Below are 20,492 nucleotides of genomic sequence, written 5' to 3'. Positions count from 1 at the left end.
CACTCTTAAAGGCTATCTTGCGGCTACTTCTGCCTTCCTTCGGCTGCCTGATCAGCCTTCTTAGTTCAAGTCCCCTATTGTAAATTGATTTTTTTTAAAGGCATTACTCATCTCTTGTGAGAAAGTGACACTCAAAGTACATTCAGCAAAAAGTGGGGGCATACCATGCAAGAAAGATGGCACTTTCTCACATCTTTCCTCCATCTTTTTTCGTAATGCCCCAGTCGCACTTGAATCTTCTCCCTTCGAGCCCCTTTATAACTGTCCCCTCATGCTCCTCACTTTGAAAACTGCGATCACCTGTGCTCGCAGGGTGAGTGAGCTTCAAGCTCTTTCTTCCAAGCCCCCTTTCTTCTCTGTGCATCCGGACAAAGTGGTGCTTTGGACGAGGCCCGCGTCCCTTTCTAAAGTGGTTACACCATTTCACATAGGACAACCTATCACTTTGCCCACCTTTTTCCCCACCTCTGCATCCTTGCAAGGAGGAGCGACTCCACCGCCTGGACCTTAAACGTGCGCTGTCCTTCTACCTTGACCGCACAACAGATTTCTGGGTGGATCAACTCTTTGTTGGCTATATAGGTGCCAAGAAAGGCCGTGCTGTTCAGAAGCATACCATATCTAGATGGGTTGTTCTGGGTATTAAAATCTGTTAAGCTGTAGCGAAAAAGTACCTTCATGGGGCTGCGGGCTTATTCCACTATAGGCATGGCAGCCACCACTGCATTAGCACGCAGAGTCCCACTTCTCAACATCGGTCAGGCATCCACATGTGCATCCTTGCACACTTTCACCAAACATTACTGCCTGGACAGTCCAGTCCAGAGGGACGGCTATTTTGCCAGTTCTGTCCTCCAGGACTTCCTGGTGTGAACTTAGTTCGCTGACCCTCCTCCGGGGATGGTGTTGCTGGGGTATCTATCCTAAAGAAAGGAATCTATACCTATCTCTTTCAGATGAACAAGTTACTTACCTTCAGTAACGATGCATCTGTAAGACCTATGTTATTTATAGATTCCTTACTGCCCCATCCTCAGCGCGAACTGACTTCTAGGGATAAGGACTCCCCAGCAGGGCCCTAGTTGTTGCACATCTGTGGTCAGTGTCTTGCATAGCTCTGCGCTTCTGGCATGGAAAGTAGTGTCAGAACGGACGTCAGCAAGCAGGGGCGGCGTGTAAGTTGGCACCACGACATCCCGGTGACTACGACGCCATAGACTGATGCAGTGTCTACTGATGCCACATGGCACAGCACAGGGGTACTGCAATAATCTTTTTCCGGATCCAGTCTGACATCTGGGGGTAACTCTAAGGCAGGGGTACTCACAAACTTTCTGTCGGGGGCCAAAATTACAGCGTGGTTAGTGGCCGAGGGCCGCACTGGTAGGGGTGGAGTCCGTGGGGGTGGGATCAGTGGGGGGGGCGGAGCTAGAGTAAAAAAAACCTTTCAAAACATCTATCTCCCTCTCCCTCCCTCTCTGTTCCCCTCTCCCCTCTCCCTCCCTCTCTCTCCCTCCCTCTCTCTCCCTCCCTCTCTCTCCCTCCCTCTCTCTCCCTCCCCCTGTCTCCCTCCCCCTGTCTCCCTCCCCCTGTCTCCCTCCCCCTGTCTCCCTCCCCCTGTCTCCCTCCCCCTGTCTCCCTCCCCCTGTCTCCCTCCCCCTGTCTCCCTCCCCCTGTCTCCCTCCCCCTGTCTCCCTCCCCCTGTCTCCCTCCCCCTGTCTCCCTCCCCCTGTCTCCCTCCCCCTGTCTCCCTCCCCCTGTCTCCCTCCCCCTGTCTCCCTCCCCCTGTCTCCCTCCCCCTGTCTCCCTCCCCCTGTCTCCCTCCCCCTGTCTCCCTCCCCCTGTCTCCCTCCCCCTGTCTCCCTCCCCCTGTCTCCCTCCCCCTGTCTCCCTCCCCCTGTCTCCCTCCCCCTGTCTCCCTCCCCCTGTCTCCCTCCCCCTGTCTCCCTCCCCCTGTCTCCCTCCCCCTGTCTCCCTCCCCCTGTCTCCCTCCCCCTGTCTCCCTCCCCCTGTCTCCCTCCCCCTGTCTCCCTCCCCCTGTCTCCCTCCCCCTGTCTCCCTCCCCCTGTCTCCCTCCCCCTGTCTCCCTCCCCCTGTCTCCCTCCCCCTGTCTCCCTCCCCCTGTCTCCCTCCCCCTGTCTCCCTCCCCCTGTCTCCCTCCCCCTGTCTCCCTCCCCCTGTCTCCCTCCCCCTGTCTCCCTCCCCCTGTCTCCCTCCCCCTGTCTCCCTCCCCCTGTCTCCCTCCCCCTGTCTCCCTCCCCCTGTCTCCCTCCCCCTGTCTCCCTCCCCCTGTCTCCCTCCCCCTGTCTCCCTCCCCCTGTCTCCCTCCCCCTGTCTCCCTCCCCCTGTCTCCCTCCCCCTGTCTCCCTCCCCCTGTCTCCCTCCCCCTGTCTCCCTCCCCCTGTCTCCCTCCCCCTGTCTCCCTCCCCCTGTCTCCCTCCCCCTGTCTCCCTCCCCCTCTCACCTCTCACCTCTCACCTCTCACCTCTCACCTCTCACCTCTCACCTCTCACCTCTCACCTCTCACCTCTCACCTCTCACCTCTCACCTCTCACCTCTCACCTCTCACCTCTCACCTCTCACCTCTCACCTCTCACCTCTCACCTCTCACCTCTCACCTCTCACCTCTCACCTCTCACCTCTCACCTCTCACCTCTCACCTCTCACCTCTCACCTCTCACCTCTCACCTCTCACCTCTCACCTCTCACCTCTCACCTCTCACCTCTCACCTCTCACCTCTCACCTCTCACCTCTCACTCTCTTCTTCCCCCCCCCCCCCCCCACACAGAGCTGACACTGTTAAAAAAAAAAAAAAAAACACCGGTACGATCATACATGCCAACATTTCAGAAGAGCAAAGTGGTAGATTAAAAAAAAAAATCCCCCCCAAAAAATCCGACATTTGAAACGCAAAATGCACGTTTTTTTTCCTTACCTTTCAGAAGCATTGAGCGCTGTGGCAGGCAGAGAGAGGGGTGATGCAAGTGTTGTGCACTGGCCTGGCAGGTTGCCGGCGGTGCACATTACTCTTCCCCCCCCCCCCCCCCCCCCCCCCCCCCCCCCTCCCCGTGTGGCAGCCCGGCGGGCTGAAACAGCTTCCAGGTACACACACAGCCGCCCCCGAGTACTTCACAGGTCTTTAAAAGACCATTCGCTTGTTGATGAGGCTTTGTTTTGATTTTTAACCCTTTCTAGAGCCACTGCGTCGCCACTCTGATTATTGCTGGAAGAATTAGCACTCTACACAATACAAGCCCTGTCAGCTGAAAACCCCCGAGGAATCGGGTTTTTGCTTTTTTGCTTGCAGGAATTGGGAGGCGGGAGACTAGCCTTGAAATCGGTAGTCTCCCGCCTGAATCGGGAGGGTTGGCATGTCTGGGTACGATGTCTGCAAGGTCCGCGGGCCGCCAAGAAAGGCTTGCCGGGCCGCTGATGGCCCGCGGGCTGTACTATGAGTACCCCTGCTCTAAGGTAACGATCTATGACTAACCTGTCTCTTACAGATACATAGTTACCGAAGGTAAATAACTTGTTCTTTAGTAATGCCTCTTGGCATGTTTATTTTTGCATCTAATCATTTTATGAAGTGGTAATTTTTGGGGGGACCTTTGGTGCCTGTGTTCTTGAGTAAGTGATGCTATAGCCTCACTTGATGAAATCCAAAATTGTCTTTAGATAGAATTATTTATTGATTTTTGAATGTTACCAAATTTGTTAAGCTAGTGTTAGGGCCTTGGCTAAGTCCCCCACTATTTAGAAAATTAAAAAGTCTCTTAAGTCAGTTAGGCCTTAGAATCTCTTAGCATTAAAAAAAAAAAAATACTAATAAGTGCCCAACTACTTAAAAAAACGTGTCTGAAAACCCAGGGGCCAGCCAGGAACTTAACTTGGCCCCCTGTGCACTCATGAAAGTTACTCAACTGTAGAATTTGTGCAAGGCATGGAACATTGCCATGGGCCCCGGCCCACAAAAGATTATCTCCATCAGTTGCTGGCATAGAATGACAAAGCCATGACAAGCAAAACATCCTTAACCCCTTCGCCGCGGCGGGAATTCCGCCGCGGCGCGGGGGGGGCAGCGCGGTGGCGCTGTGCTCATGACGGAGCCGCTCCGTCATGAGCCACGGTTGAGCTGTGCTTATGTCGGAACGGTTCCGTCATGACTCCGCCCAGTTGCGTTGTCCCCCCGCACAGGCGGGGAAACAGCGCCGCGTGGGCGGAGCGGCCGCCAACGGTCGTGGCATGACGGAACCGTTCCGTCATGAGCACACGGTAACCGTGGCTCATGACGGAACGGTTCCGTCATGAGCGGGGAAGGGGTTAATGGGGAAGAAGTTGATTATGAGTCCCCAGAAGTAGATGAAGGGGACTCTGAATCAGTCCCTACCCCCTCATGTAGTAACACCACGGGGAGTAACTCCAATAGTATCTCAGCAGAGGGAGACACTGAAAATGCAGATTTTCAGAAACTGGCCAAGAGGATAGCCGTAGACGCTTAACTCCTAGCCATAGAAAATAAAAGAGCAGAGATGGTCCTAGGACTCCTCTCTGATAGCAAAATAGAGAGGTAGACTTTGACTCCAAAATCCCAAAAGGGATTGTCCCTAAATACTTTGAAGGTGATGATATCACTAAGTGATTCATTGCATTTGAGAGAGCCTATGTTTGTAGACGGTTCAGATAGACTTCTGACACTAGATGAGAAAGATGCTACATCCTAGAACCTCATGAAGGGTAACCTGATTGAGGGCTTTGGATTCAGTACTCAGGTGTATAGAATCAGATTCGGGGAGGCCAAGAAAACCGGAGGCCCATCCTGGGTAGATTTTGTAGATTACTCTGTGAAAACACTAGGATGTTGGTTAAATGGTAACAATGTACATGATTATGAAGGGTTATGTAATTTGATTATTAAGGTGCATCCTTTAAGTAATTGTCACCAAGAAAAATTACTTCAGTTCCTGTTAGACCTAGGTCCACTTTCTCCTTAAAAATTGGGGAAGAAGTCAGACCACTGGGTAAAAACCAGGGTAACCAAAACGAACACTGCTGGCTGTGACCACCAGAAAGAGGCCAAAAAACCCTCAAGGGAAAGAGGGTAACCCTAAAAATAGTCTTCTACATGCCCCCAATAACCTGCTCAGGAGGGTGGGCCCAAAGTCTATACACGGTCTAAGGGTGGGCACCAAGGGAAGAACAGGGATCCAAACATGGCCTGGTGTTATGAGTGTAAACCACTAGGAAACCGAACTGTAGACTTTAGCTGTAAAAATAAAACAAATGCCTCTAGTCCACCTGCAGTTGCTAACATCCAGATGGGATCCCAGGTATGGTCTGACCAGGTCAGTAGCTCCTCTAAATCTGCGTCAATCTTTATGTGGGAGGTAGACTTAGTCTGTGCTGCCTGGCCAGCGAATATGATGAAATCCAGGCAGTTTCTCAAGATTAATGGGTCACGGATAGAGGTGCTGGGGGATACTGGGTCTCCATGGTGACCTATCAGCTGGTTCACTCAGATCAGTACCTGATTGGAAGGTTCTAACGAGTAACCAATGCGAACAGTATCATCATAGTTCATCCCATGGATAAGGCCACTTTGGACTGGGGGTGTGGGAGGGTTGGTTGGACAAAAAATAGTAGTTTTATCCCCCAATGTCCTTGTAGTTTGTCTGTTTGGAAATGATTTCAAGACTTCCTTCTGGAGGTACGTTTCTCAGGTTGGGGTTGTGTGACCACAAGAGCACAGACCAGAGCTCTTGGTGAAAAATAGGTACTGGAACCTGGATGAATGGACCAGCTCTCCAAGAGAAAGGGCAAGAAGACTGGGGGATCAGCTTCTAACCGGATACCAAGTCAGAAACACTTTTCTCAGAAGCAGGACTTATTGTTCTCAGAGGGAACTGAGCCTGAAGAGGTTAGACCTTACCAGGCAGATCTCTTGGGTCCAGAGGTCCCTCTAGAATGGATCTATGCCAGGGACAATAAACCTGCCCTAATCTTGAAAGCCTGAGGCAGCAAGCAGCTACACAGGACACTGGTGAAATCAGTGGCACCCAAAGGTCGATTTTGGAGGGGGGGACGGGCTCCTATTCCCTGAGGCCAGAGACCCCCAGCCTGGTGCAACTAGGATGGTGGTAGTGCCTCGGTGTTACTCCTCATTTTGACCCATGATATCCCCCTAGCTGGACACCTTGGTCAGGATAAAACTTGGAGTAGATTAGTCTCACTTCTACTTGCCAGGGATGTCTCAAAAGATGAAGGACATTTGTCAGTCCTGTGTCACCTGCCAAGCCAATGGCAAGGCAGTAGGCCACTGGAAATCCCCCTTAATTCCACTTCCAGTGGTTGAGGTAGCCTTTGAAAGGGTAGGGGGTCAACATTGTTTGGCCCCTGCACCCTCCAACAGCCCAGGGAACAAATACATTCTTGTGGTAGTGGATCATGCCACCAGGTACCCTGAAGCTATTCTGCCAAGGGCCACCACTGTCCCAGTGGTAGCAAAAGCCCTCCTTGGCGTCTTTACCAGGGTGGATTTTCCGATGGAGGTAGTGTCAAATAGAGGTACAAGCTTCATGTCTGCATACTTAATACACATGTGGGAGGAGTGTGGTGTGAGCAACAGGTTTACTGCTCCTTCCCACCCACAAACCAATGACCTGGTGGAGAGATTCAACCAGACTTTGAAAGGCATGATTGGTGGGCTCCCTGAAACTCAGGAGGAGGGATGTCCTTCTTCCATGCCTGCCTTTTGCCTACAGGGAAGTGCCACAAAAGGGATTGGGGCTTTCATCCTTTGAACTTTTGTTTGGGCACCTGGTTAGAGGTCCTCTGAGTCTTGGAAGAGAAGGTTGGGAGTAAAAACTCAAAGAGCCAAAACCAGACATAGAGGACTATGTGCTTGGCCTTCGTTACAGGATAGCTGAATACATGGAGAAAGCAAGCCACAACCTTCAGGCCAGCCAAGAGCATCAAAAAGCAGTGTTATGACAAACTGTCCTCTGGTAGAATTGAAACCAGGACAGAAGGTATGGGATTTGGAGCCTATAGCCCCTAGTGCACTCCAAGATAAGTGGAGCGGGCCCTAGCCTCTCTTTGAAAGGAAAGGGGAGGTCACCTATCTGGTGGACCGTGGCAGTATCAAATGCCCCAAAAGGGTGATTCATGTCAATCGCATGAAGCCCTATTATGACAGAGCTGACTTGACCTTGCTCATGATCACATTTAAGGGACCGGAACCAGTGAACCTCTCCCTAATCTCCTTTCCAGCAATCTCCAGGATGGGTCTGTTGATGGAGTGGTCTTTTTAGACACCATCACTGACCAACAGCAAGCTGACTGCAGGCTAGTCCTTAATCAGTATGCTGAGCTCTTGTCTCTGGCCCCTAGTCAAACTAGCGGAGATGCCCATGAGGTGGACACTTGTGACAGCCTACCTGTCTAAAACAAAGTTTACAGGCAGTCTAATATCAGAGCATCCAAGCTTAAGTAAGATAGATGCTGGAATTGGGTGTCATTGAACCCTCAGAGCACCTGAGCCAGTCCAGTTGACTTAGTCCTTAAACCTCGCTCCACGGTGAAAAGAAAAAGGTTTTATGTGGACTATAGGGGCCTCCATTCTGTGCCAAATACTGATGCACACCCAGTCCCTAGAGCAGATGAACTGATTGATAGGTTAGGTGTAGCCAAATATCTCCGTACCTTTGAGCTTGAGCTCACATCTGAGTACTGGCAGGTAGGTCTGACCCCTGGAGCAAAAGAAAAATCTGCATTCTCCATCCCAAATGGGCATTTCGTTTACTGTGATACCCTTTGGGTTAAAGGATGATGCCCTGCCACCTTCCAACGGTTGGTGAACAAAGTCCTTGCTGGGCTGTAATCCTTTAGTGCAGCTTATCTTGATATTGCAGTTTACAGCTCCACCTGGCAGTATCACCTGAGACACTTTGGCAAGGTCGTTGAGGCTCTGAGAAGTGCAGGTCTCTCTATCAAGGCAAGTAAGTGCCAGATAGGACAGGGAACGGTTGTGTACTTGGGTCACCTGGTAGGTGAAGGGCATGTTCAGCCACTCCAACCCAAGATCCATAACATTTTGGTCTGGGTTGCTCCCAACAACCCAGACCTCAGTCAGGGCATTCCTTGGCTTGACTGGGTACCATAGGAGGTTTGTGAAGGACTGTGGGTCCATTCAGACCCCTCACCAACCTTGCCTCCAAAAGGATACCCAAGAAAGTAAACTCGACAGTGAGCTGTCAAAAGCCTTTTGACACTCTAAAGGATGCAGTATCCGATGCCCCAGTCCTGACAGCTCCAGACTACTCAAAGCAGTTAATTGCATCCTTCAGGTCCGGCCTTTACCATCCAATTGTTTGGTACGATAATATGCCCGAGGGGTTGTTTTCCTGCCATCTTAAAATTGCGGTAAACCAGCCATTTGTTGAACTCCAAGTTGATTACAGTGTGATGCCTTTCCTCATTTTTCTCCTCTCGAAAGAGGTTGCTTAAGAATCCCTTTGGAAGCAAAATTGTTGGTGCCACTGCCCCTTTTTCAATGAGGGACTTTACTTACTGGTCTATAAGCAATGTATATGCTTCTGAGAAAAATAGGGAATTGGACCTGTTCTTCTGTCTTTGGTATCAATAGAATTCTAGCTGAAACCCTGTTGTGGTCTGAAGCACCCAAGCATCCCACATTCTCTTCCTCAAGTTGTGTATAAACCTCCCCCGCCTGCCTCTGATTGAGAAAAGGGGTATTCTGTACTGGGTCCACTGAGCATATTACTTGATCTGCTGAAGTTTCCTTTGTCTCCTCAACCTTTGTTGTTGTCTTTCATCAGGAAGAGGCCCCGACTTTCTTCGTTCTTGCCACTAGAAGTATCGCTTTGGTTGATACCTTTGGGAGTCTGGAAGTAATGGTTGGCCAGTCGAGTGCACCATGCCTCTACCGGCACCCTCGAGTTAAAATCATTTTATTAAGCATTTTTAGACATGAAATCGGGTATAATACATTCACGTTTGGAAATTGGTGACATTACACAAGAAAAAATGAATTGAAGAATATGATTCATTGCTAGCAATAAAATTAGAAGAGCATTTACAAACATACAGCAAATTATATTGTGAAATCCATACAAAATCAATCAATGTAAAAAATGAGAATGCATGACCTAAATTGTATACTGACAATGGGTGGCCTGAGTGTCAATGAATCGGATAAGGAACTGGTAGTTTGTACAGAAATGAGACGAGTGAGAATATTGTTTAGCGCTGGAATTCTACCGGCACCTTCAAAAACCTTCTGACTAAGCACTTGTTGCATAGACTTTTGGGCCTTGTCCAGAGAATAGAAGGTTGTGATACATTTACTAAATGCTTTAACAAAAGTGACTTTGATGTGACCACTTTCAGCCACTGCTTCTCCCTCTGTGGTCACCAGCTTGCCCAACTTTGGGTTGATTTTAATCAGTAGGGACTTGCGTCTTTCAGAATGTGAAAGTGAATATGCGTTTCAAAGGAAACAGACTGCATGTTGCGCTCGTCCCAATAGGAAATCTGGTGGTGATTATTTAGTTAAAGAGTTTTATAAAGTGCAAACATGACCCAAGGGTATCAGAGCACTGTACAAGCATTCAAGTTTATAAATACAAGACAGATCCATAATCGGAGACATTAGGGCAGACCTGCAATTGTACTGGAAGATTTGTTAAGGAAGAAAAGACTAACAGTAGGGCTTTCACCTCTTTCTTGAAGGAGTAGAGGGGATTAGCCTGATTACTGGTGGTAGTGTATTCCAGGTTCGTGATGCTGCTCAAGTGACTCAGCATTTGTAGGTTTTCTTCTTTTTGAATTGCCGGGGCTTTAGTAACTGAGAGCAGGAACTTTGAGATGTTTTACTGCCCCCAGAGAGCTCAAGTTTCTGGGGGAGGTAGGCTGGGGTATTGTGGTGAAGTGCTTTGTGTGTCATATAGGCTATTTTTCTCTTTTCTAGATCCTGTGATGAGATGAGCTGCAGCATTTTGGGGAACCTTGAGTGGAGAGATCTTGGTTTTGGTTAGCACAGTGATGGATGTGTTCCCATATTCCAGTCCAGAGATTTCAAGGACTTGAACTGCCATCTTGAAGTCTACTGGGGGGAGGGAAGGTGTTATCTTTCTTCGGGAGTTAATTTGGAAGAGAGCCGTCCTATAGTTGTGGCGCTGATATGGGCCTGCATGTCAAAGTTTTTATCTAAGGTGATACCAAGGAGATTTGTAGGTCAATAACCAAGGGAGAACAGTTAAGCATGGTCAGGTGTTTGACCCAATCTGCATCCAGATTAGTACTCTTAGGAGGAGCGTTTAGTACGAAATGGCTTAAGGGTCAGCCAGTGTTGGGTTTTCAACAAGGTGTCATTAAGTGTTTTGACATCTGCAGGAGAGGATATTTTCATTTAGAGTTCTGTATCATCTTTGTACATGTGATATTGGAGAACTCGAGAATTTCAGACAGTGGTCCCAATTACAGATTAAAAATTGGGAGAAAGAGTGGAACCTCAAGGAACCCTGATCGTCTCTGGAGGTCAGATTGGACAGGTCCTAGTTTAATTTGAATCTTTGCGATCTGTTGTGCAGAAAGGAAGAGAAGCAGTTAAACACTGTTCCTGAAAGATCCATGGTGATGTAGGGTTGCCAGTATGTCTGTCCCTTTTTGGCATGTCCAGGATCTTCTTTAGTAACCCTTTTCTGTGAAGGAGTTTATCCGTACATGATTTTCATGAACGGTCTTTCCCTTTCTTCGGGTTTTTAATTAATTTTGTCATGAAAGTGGTAATTTGCAATCCAATTTGGTGGATAAGGACTTTTGTTTCTGCTAAGGATGGTCTTGGGCATTCTGCCTCCAGACTTCCCAAACTTCCTTGTCAGGCAGAGGGGTCTTTTACCCCTGCTGGTATTTACGAGGTTCATTCTTGACCCTGTAGCATTTGGGACTGTATTCCGGTCTCCTGAGTCTGCTAGGGTCTGGTTACTCCCCAGACTGCGGAATCTTAACTGGATTGTCTGAATCTTCCCTGGTGTTTGTGAGTTCCTCCCTCTGTGGGGTGTAAACATCATCTTCTGTGGTCCAGGGATTTTAATTGTCCATAATGCCCTCTAGGGAATGGTTTCTTAAGGAAGGCTCGTCTAAGCCTTTCAGAGGCATCTGGGGAAGGCGCTTGTGCGGCAGGGGGAGGTTCATGGTTATGTCCTTACCTTTACTCATCCGGGTACCTTGAGTGGTATTAGGCGAAAGCCTTCCGCCACAGGGGTGTTTCATCATCTTTCACTGCCATCATAATTAGCTGCATGCTCATGGGTTGGAAGGCCAAAGAAACTGCTTTTTGTAATGATGCATCTATATCTACAAGGCCCTCATCAATCTGGAGGTAGAACTGCTCCTCCTCTACCTCCTACACAGCGTCCCTTTCTAGTGGCACCTGCCATAGTAGATGACATAATTCTATTTAAACGGACAGTCTACTGGTGAGGATACAAAGCACTTTCTTACGACACAGTTTACATATGGAGTACCGTCAGTGAGCTCAGTTGCTGTAAAGGTCCTTGTGATATAGGAATGTATATGCTGTAGATCAGTTGGACGAAGTCTGCTGTTGCAGTGATCCAGCAAGAAGCTTGAGTGAAGGGTGCTTAAACCATCTGCAAACTAAATTTAGAACCACGAGGACTGACTGTTTTGGTCACTGCACTGAGGTCCATTTGCAGTAAAAAGAGCTTGTACAGAGGTGTGAACGCTTCTCAGCCCACCCAAATAACTTCTGCCTCCTTTAACCCCTGTTTTTCCCTCAGTAATGCTGTGATGGCTACTGTCTTGGGAAAAGCCAGTCTTTCTGCAGGCTACCTCAGGTGCTGTTTACCTCCATAGTCTTGTTTTAAGTTGTCATGGCCATGCTTTGCACTTCACCTCAAGTAGGCCCTCTTGTACCCCGACTTCTGAAAATCCTCTGATCCTCCCATGTGCAAAGGCAGCATCACTGGCGCCCGCAGAGCAGTACCCTGATGGCTCTTTAGGTCTCGCCTGAGCCAACTGCTCTGTGAGACTTTTTGTAAGGGGCTTCAAAATCTGACCACACGCTTGTTTTTTTTTGTTGGCCATAGGCTATTGGCTTTTGCGTGTCTTTCTAAGAAAGACTGCACGCAATTGGGTAAAGGCAGGCGCATGTCCCGCCTTTCCCAACAAATGTAATCGCCCAATACCTATTGCTTGCGGTTACGCGTGGCAGTGGCATCTGTTTTCAATTATCGTGCCCAGACGAGTGCGCGATAATTGAAAACAGATGGGCTGCTCGCTCTTCGTGGGCTTCTTTATTAAGTTAAAAAAAAGCTGGGTTTTTTAACTTTCAGCGCGAGGCGCACGCGCTTCTTTAAAATTCCTTTTAGCGCGTGCACTCTCGCGCACCACTTGCGGGCTTGTTATCGCATGCTAGCTTCCCCACTGCATCCTGACTTGATCTGCCCCTTCTGCTGCCACTGATTTGAGGCTGCATGCGCAGGAGGCGTGGGGCACATGCATGGTCTTCCTTCTGGCTCCACTTAGCACAATCCCCCTTGCCACGGCTTGGGTCACGTGACCACAGCGCTGACATCATGCCAGAAAGTCTGGAGCGCATTTGCACTCGGCAAGGAAATATGTACCAGAGTAGCAGATGCCGTCACCAAAGGAAGTTTTTCTAAGGGGTCGAAACCTCATAAAAAGCCGCCCAGCGAAAAGGCTCGTGTTTGTGTGTGGCTTTTCTACTGAAAGGAAGATGGGATGAATGGTAAGCTAAGTAAACAAGGGAATTGAGCGTGGCTGAATGGGGTGGAGAAGGAGGGCAGAGCACCCAGGGTCTGATTATAGTAGATCGTTGTTTGCCTCCGTTAAGCTGCAGAGGAGAAACTACTCATCATCCCAGCAGAGGTTCATGGAGCCCAGCTGATGCACGCGGAAGGTAAGAGGATTCTTTGTGGAACACGCGTGCACGGGTTGTATTCTGAAGTGCTGTGTTTGCTTCCTAGGAGGTCATTTGCTGTACTGAATCTACTAGCATTGATCTCCATCCAGAGCACAAATGCTGAATTAGCTGGGGTGTCGCACAGTGTACTTCCTAGATTCATGATGAATTTGTTGGATGCACTCCAGCCCATTGCACCACAGCGCCTCACATTTGCTAAGTTAAGACCTTGTCAACGATAAGAACGTTTTCTTTGCTGTTGCCAGCTTACCAGCCTTCAGATCATGCATGTCCCATTAATACCACCTGAAGATACAGGATACTTTTAAAGGAACTGAAAACATATACGCGCCATAAACGTACTGGCAATCCTGGATGCCGACTACAGCTTCACAAGTGTGATGGCCAAGCACTCACATAGTAGACCAGACTCGTGTATATTTAAACACACTGTACAGCAGTAAGCAAAGTCAATCACTCTGACTAAACACTTATAAGGTCCCAAAGGCGAGACCTATTGGCTATGCCAATGGTTGTTGTGCGGGGCTTCAAAATCTGACCACACGCTCATGCGTGTGTTTTTTTTGTTGGTCATAGGCTATTGGCCTTTGCGTGCATCTTTCTAAGAAAGACAGCAAGCAATTGGGTAAAGGCGGGCGCATGTCCCACCTTTTCCAACAAATGTAACCACCCATGGCCTATTATTTGCTATTACCCGCACGGGCGCCAGCTGTTTTGAATTATCGTGCCCAGACGCATGTGCGATAAATCAACAGACTGCGCACGCACCACTCGCGTGCTTGTTGGTAAGTGAAAGTGGATGGAGAGCTACTCTGCCGAATGTCATATGGTACACAGCTGATCTGCTATAGACCGCGTACGCCATGAACTCGCTCCGCAGAGCTTGTCGGTTCTTGGGCACCTTACTCTGCTGTCGCTCCCTGACCATGGATGAACTTCTGAGCCGCTGTGTGCCTCATCTGCACCTCTACGAAGCTCGGGGATGGAATCCGCCACTCCCTGAACTGCAAAACCAGGATTTCATGTCCCGTTACCGAAAGCTTGAGCCTACTGACAGCGCTGGGCTCTTGCGCACCTTGGTGGCGAACAATGGACGGGAGCACGACTGACTCGGTAACACGTCCACAGGCTGCTCCAGATGACTGCGCTTTTAAAAGCTAAGTGAACTAAGTGCAATTAGAATTGGACACAGCAATTGAACTCACTACTTTGGGGCAACAAGCGGGCCCCACTGCCGCCCGCACTCGACTCCTGTGGCAACCAATGCCACAACACATTCTAGCTCTCACCCTGAATGGTGACAGTGTGCGGAGCTGAGGGCAACCACTCCTCCGGCCGCCGGGCCCGTGGTTCCAACTTCACACTCAGCCTGGCCACCGCACCAGTGCTGAATGGGTCGCGTCAATCCTAAACGGAACCAATTAAAAAATTAAAAATACCACCGCTGTGCAAGCGGCTCTTCCAGGTTGGCAGCAGGATTTACTTTCACAAGTCTGCCCCTGAAAGATGATAGATCTGGATCATTACGCTTAAAAGGAGTTCACACTTTTGCTTCATGCCCTTCATCGTTCGTCCGTTGTTTCAACTTGCTTCGCACTCCAGGATGAGAGCTAACCCATGTGTAGGCAACAGAGCCTGGTGTTAAGTAACTTACAGAACAAGGGCCTCTAATAGCACACATTATCTAAATGCAAACGTAATAAAATGCTGCCGTGTGCTCCGCAGCCAATTTGTTCACACTGTGAATAGTGGGAACAGAAGTGGCCATTGGGCAGCCCTGGCACTGACTTCAGACGTCTGTCAGTGAATGTGTGCCACGTTGTGTTGGATGCTGTACTGCGCTTTATACATTCTAGCAGCTAAGAGAGCTACATGCGTGCAGATCGATGAGCTAGCCCCCGACCTACTTGCGCAGCACGTTAGAGGGTAAATACAGTAAAAATGCCTAAGCTATGCCAGCAAAAACCCCTGGTGGCAGTACCGCCCTTCATAGAACTTTAAAATCCTTCACCAGTCGCTACAAAAGACTAAATAATGAAATATATATTTAAATGAGGCACCTTGAGTAACTGCCCTACTGTTCGTTCTCACCTCTGTTAGTGAAGCAGTCGCAGTGAAACAATCAGCCACCGTGACCTACGCGATCAGCTGACAGCCATGAAACGTGGAGTCAACATAGCCTGAGCAGGGTAGGGCTAAACCTGGGGCATGGCAGTCCAGGCCTGTGTCATCCAGTACGAGATGACCGCCCCCCCCCCCCCCCTCCCAATTACTTCCTGTGATACAGGGAGTTCCCCAGATCTGCCTAGCTGCCCAGTGGACATGTGTATTATTAGACACCTTCAGCTAGTCCCACTTTCAAATCCAACAGGAGTAGTGTTTATTCTAGGATATTTAGGTCCACGTTTATGATGAGAAAAGCAAACTGCAAGTCCCAGAATACAAAGTGCAGAGGGATAAAAACCTAGGACTGGCTACAGGTCTCACTCTTGACGTGGGCGGGGGCACTTGCAGCTATGGTGCTTGCTGGTTCCTCTAACACTCTACATGTGACCCCTTCAGTTTTATCCATTTCAGAAGAGATTGGTGAATTTAAGAAAGCTTTGATTAAACCACGGTTAGCCGTAAAGCAGCTCCGTGGGTTGATCGGCTGCTGTAGAGGTCAGTGTATAATTTGTAAATCGGGCATTCGTCCTGCCAAGGTTGCTAAAATCCGTGCCCCTTAAATAAGGCAAGAAACGTATATTTTATTTAAACTAAAAGAGAAGATGTATTTGTGGTGTGGGCTGTATAAGTGGTCAGGAGTTTAATTTCTGCATCAACCGGAAGTGTCACAAACACTGAACGAGGTCAATGGTGTTATCCAAAAACCTGTCGGGTGACTCCTGTAAAATGTGCCCCATCGGTACGACCTGTATTTTTAGACAAACGCTGTGCAGCGTCACACTTTTGAATGGGAAGCGTAAACTGCGTGTGGAGTCTGTCTAAAAAGCCAGGAGTGGATGTAAGTGTCTCACATCAGTCACTGTTGGAGTTTAGGTTTTTTAAAGTAATAATCCAATTTATCCATTGTGAATAAGTGCAAGGGCTCAAAAGTTTTGTTAGGACGCCAGTGAAACTGCCAAATTCCGCAACAGTAAGGTGTCCCGTCCTGGCCTTCTCCTCCCCTCACTACCTGTTTCTGAGCCTCAGTCTTGTGGGTTCTTTTTCATCCCTTCGTTCTTTCTCACTGTTTCCTATTGTTTTTTTCATCCTGTGTGCAGAACTATCAACTTTCCCAGGTGGTTGCGTATCTCATCCAGTCCAGGTATTTGCTTTCCATTATGGAACTTGTAGAACTGTTTACCCAATTATAAATTCAGGGCTACAAGTCTCAGAGTAAAAAACATGCATTGGAAGAGCTACTCGGGCACGGATGGACATGGAAAACTTGAGAGCTTTGTGTGTGGCGTATACATCCATGGGATCACCATATACATCTACAGGGAAGGCTACGTGTGTGTTTGGAGCCCCTGAGAGAAAACAAGCAAAGGCATAGCCAATAGGTCTCGCCTTTGGGACCGTATGTGTTTAGTTATCCAGCACAATATCCTTGGTGCAACATCACCTGTTGCATGGCTAAACACTTATAAGGTAGCAAAGGCGAGACCTATTCTCTATGCCAATGCTTGTTTTGTCATGAGTTTGCATCCTCCTGTTGGCTCTGGATGTTACCTGACTCTGTGGACAACCTGCTTGTGCCTGTTCACATAGGTCACCAGCTCTTGGACAATGATAATCGTATTCTTTTCAGCTCCAACTCTGGAATCTGCCCGTATGCTACTACCATTCTCACATATGAGTAAGAACTGAACTCAGAAACACTCACCCACTCCTTCCTGATCTAATTGCACCCGAAACACCCTAGTTGAATTTGAGTTGAAGAAACCGGTGTTCCCCCTGGCTCCAGAATGTGATTTCAGTACTGCGTTAGTTTATCAGATTGCAGCAATCTAAAGACTTTTCGTGTAGACGTTATTGTTCAACTGAAACATTGAAACCTATTACAGGTGACTGGATATTAATTACGGTTTGTTTTAACTTTATCTATTCTTCCAAGCTCACATCACCCTCCAAGAGATTCTAGGACCAGAATACGGTTCTTGACGTTTTTGTGAGTTGCGCAGTAGTAACCAGTCCTTGTTCACAAGGCTTTCCAGGTACCTTTAAGCACCCTGGTTACTCTGAAACTAGCCTTACAGACTCGGACTGTTGGTTGAAAAACGAGCTGGCTAGGATTATGCAAATTGTGACCTGTTGGGTAGATGTTCTTGTACATGACTTGTGGTATGGGATATGCATAGATTAGCTGTTGCCTTCTGGTATTTTTCAGCTCTTGCAGCCATAGCATTCAAATCTGACATGTAATATCCTAATTGTTTTGTCACAGGTATTATCCTGACCAGGGTGGGATATTACACCATCCCTTCTATGGATGAGCTTGCACAGATGACGGATGATTGTGGAGAGTGCATAGTTAACAATTTCACAATTGGGCGCAAAGGTGAGTATGGTTACTATTCTGTTAACTCTTTTTAACCCAAACTTGCAGTTCCTTATGGTAAACCAGGGGAAGCCTTAGGGCCTTGGCTTTTATCTCCCTGGTTCTTTGTATTTGCGTTGCATGATCTTTTATTGTATATGTTTGTTGTTACAGCAACAATTGTTTTCTTTTAAATATTGAACTCTTGAAGTACCACAGTAAAGCATGTTTGTCAACTTTTTATTCATTTTGAATCTTTCCACAAATGGAATACGTTTACCTGCATGGTATTTGAGTGTTAGAAATGGTGAAATTTTGTTCATAAGTTTGCTTTGATTTACCCTGTGTAGGTTTGACTGTTTATTTGCTTCACAGGGTATGGATCCATCTTTTTTGAAGGTGAGGTTAATCTGACAAACCTGAACCTTGATGAGATTGTGCACATTCGCAGGAAGGAAGTGATTGTCTATCTGGATGATGAGAAGAAGCCACCTATTGGAGAAGGGTTAAATAGGTATACTTTTTTATATATTTGTATGATGACCCCAAATTAAATGTTTCAGGTGGACTGTAGACAGGTACCGTCTTCTCAGATTTGGGAAATCGTTATTTGTAAACCATGTTCCTTACTTTTAGGATTTAGCTGTTCCTACATGATATTTTTTGTAACTGGGACGCTCCTCTTCTGCCTTGAACAGTGTATGTTTTCCATCTTTAACTACAGTGATTTGACAAAATGACACCCTGTTAAGATACTGGTTTTACTCATTGATACACATCTGACGCTCATCTAGTCCTCACCAAGCATGTCCATTAGTGAAGTCTAATCTCCTGTGACCAATAACACGTTCATACTTTAGAAAAACATATCAGCTGGCATACATTAGCACTGTGTCCAAAGTGTGCCCCCTTATTCAGTTGTGTGCATATCTGTTTGGCACCAAAAGTTTCAAGTAAACGTTTCCTGTAAAAGTTAATCAGTATCGCCCCTGACCTGGGAGGAATTCCAGCCCACTCCTTCATGCAGAAATGCTTTTAGCTTGCCTATGCTTGATGGTTTTTGTTTATGCACGGTTTTCTTTAGGAACCTCCACTGCATTTCATTTGAATTTAATTCTAAAATTTGACTTGCTGTATCAAAATCCAGAATATTTTTCAGCCACAGTTGTAGATGTAGGAGTGTGTTTTTGGACTCTTGCCCTTTTGCATGTTCCACTTTCGCCTAAACATTATCTGTTGATCGAGGGGCTTAAATTTTCTTTGGGTTCCTTTAAGCGGATAAGTAATTTGCACATAGAAATGGCCATTAAAAGAAAGTTCAAAATATGAAGGACAAACTTTTGTTTATTTCTGGCAAACCAAGCTTGCAGTACAGATCCCCAAATTATACATGAAAATTGAGGGTAGAGTTCCCCAATAGCTAGGTGTATCACCCTGGTTATCGACTATTTCCTGGGATGCGAATAGTCCTTAATTCGTTTAAAAAAAAAAAAATCAGGACCAACTTAAAAGAGCAGAGGACATGGCTAGGAAACGTCTGGAAAAAGTGCAAGTACCATGTTTGGCATGAACTCTGATCACTTCTGGGTGAATACGAAGTCAAAGTGGACAGAAAGATGATATGATGAAGTGCCTGGACAGAGGGTTTTGGACTATATATGCTGAAGAACTGTAACATGATGATGAATACATTTTGGCTAACTAATTTAAGAAAACGAGTAGTTTTTTATAAGAGGATTTTCTAATTAAGGGTGTTGGGGTGGGTGGGGGGGGGGATCATCCTAATATAGGCAACTTTAGTAGCTCATGTAAAAGGAACATTTATACTGACGCACCCAATTTTATTGCTAGTTAAAAGACACACAATAGTTAAGACTGAGGCACAGTGGAAACTGAGGCTGCCTTATCTCTGTATTGTAAAGGATCTTATGCGGTCACCTCTGGTACCTTTTTCCCTGAACAAATCATGACTAAAACTATGCTAATGATCTACAGTGCAAGGGTTATATAATCTATGGGGATGTTCAAAGGTTGGAAACAAGCTTCATACTATCCATCTAGAAGTCTATTTTGTTATCAGAATGAACTTATCAATTGTACATGTGTAGCCACCACTGTGATTGGCACTGAGACCAGACAGTGAACCCTAGCTATGGTGGTCTGGTCCTTTTGGAGAAGGTAGTGGACTGGAAGGTGCCCATATAATAACTACATTGTTTATATTGAGCTTCCTACCACGTCAACTTCATTTTTTCGCTCTGTAAATAAAATGGCATTTAATGATACTCCGTTTGCTAAACTTCAGAAGGATGGAAGGCGGAGTCATCTTTAGTGGGATTCAAACTCCTAGCTTGCCATTGAGCACATGTTTCAGTGGCAAATGTTGACCTCATTGCACTGTAAGAACAGCAAGAAATATATATTCAAGAGAACACGTACTGAACTTGTTGATTGGTTCAACCAATACAGAAAATGCTTCTCCAGTTGAACATTTTTTATACTTAAATACTTATTTTACCTATTATGTATGTTAACAAAATGTTTAGTCAAAAGGGTATGTATGAAATTCTTCTGGCTAAACCTGTTGAAAGTATGGTGCGTCTAAATGGGCAAATAAATTTAATGCCATTTAAAGAGAAAAGATGATTAAGCTAGAGGTATCCAAGAATTTGACAAAGGCAGAAATAAAAATGAGACTATTGGTACTGCTGTAGAATGTTAGCCTTTTGCTAAAAACTCAAAGGCTAGAACATTTTAGGAAAATAAATCTTGTCAAGAGGCAATTTGGAAATCTTTTGGTGTATATTACTTTTTCCTTGGTTGGACACGGTCCATACAAAGTTACTTCATAAATGCTGGAGAAAAGACTGGTTTTCTTAGTAATAATATAGATTATTTTCCTTTTTAATATTTCTCATGTTAAAACCGGCAAACAATCCAGCATTCATGGACCAAGATATAGCCTGGCATAGAAGTCCATTATA

The 20,492-nt window shown here is 46.9% G+C and overlaps 1 protein-coding gene across 7 annotated transcripts in view; it reads left to right on the top strand.

Moving 5' to 3' along the window:
- The window catches only part of NUP98 (nucleoporin 98 and 96 precursor), a 791,668-nt gene that overhangs the window by 347,058 nt on the left and 424,118 nt on the right, over nt 1-20,492 (top strand). For all 7 annotated transcript variants that reach the window (XM_085623457.1, XM_085623456.1, XM_085623459.1 and 4 more), the window contains 2 exons: nt 17,416-17,529; nt 17,884-18,022. In XM_085623457.1, the coding sequence (XP_085479583.1) occupies nt 17,416-17,529; nt 17,884-18,022 (253 nt within the window). The remainder of the gene's footprint in view (nt 1-17,415; nt 17,530-17,883; nt 18,023-20,492) is intronic.

This window comes from Triturus cristatus, chromosome 8 (genome assembly GCF_964204655.1).
Source record: "Triturus cristatus chromosome 8, aTriCri1.1, whole genome shotgun sequence".
In the NCBI taxonomy this organism is placed as follows: Eukaryota; Metazoa; Chordata; class Amphibia; order Caudata; family Salamandridae; genus Triturus; species Triturus cristatus.
This window is presented reverse-complemented; position numbering and strand designations above follow the sequence as displayed.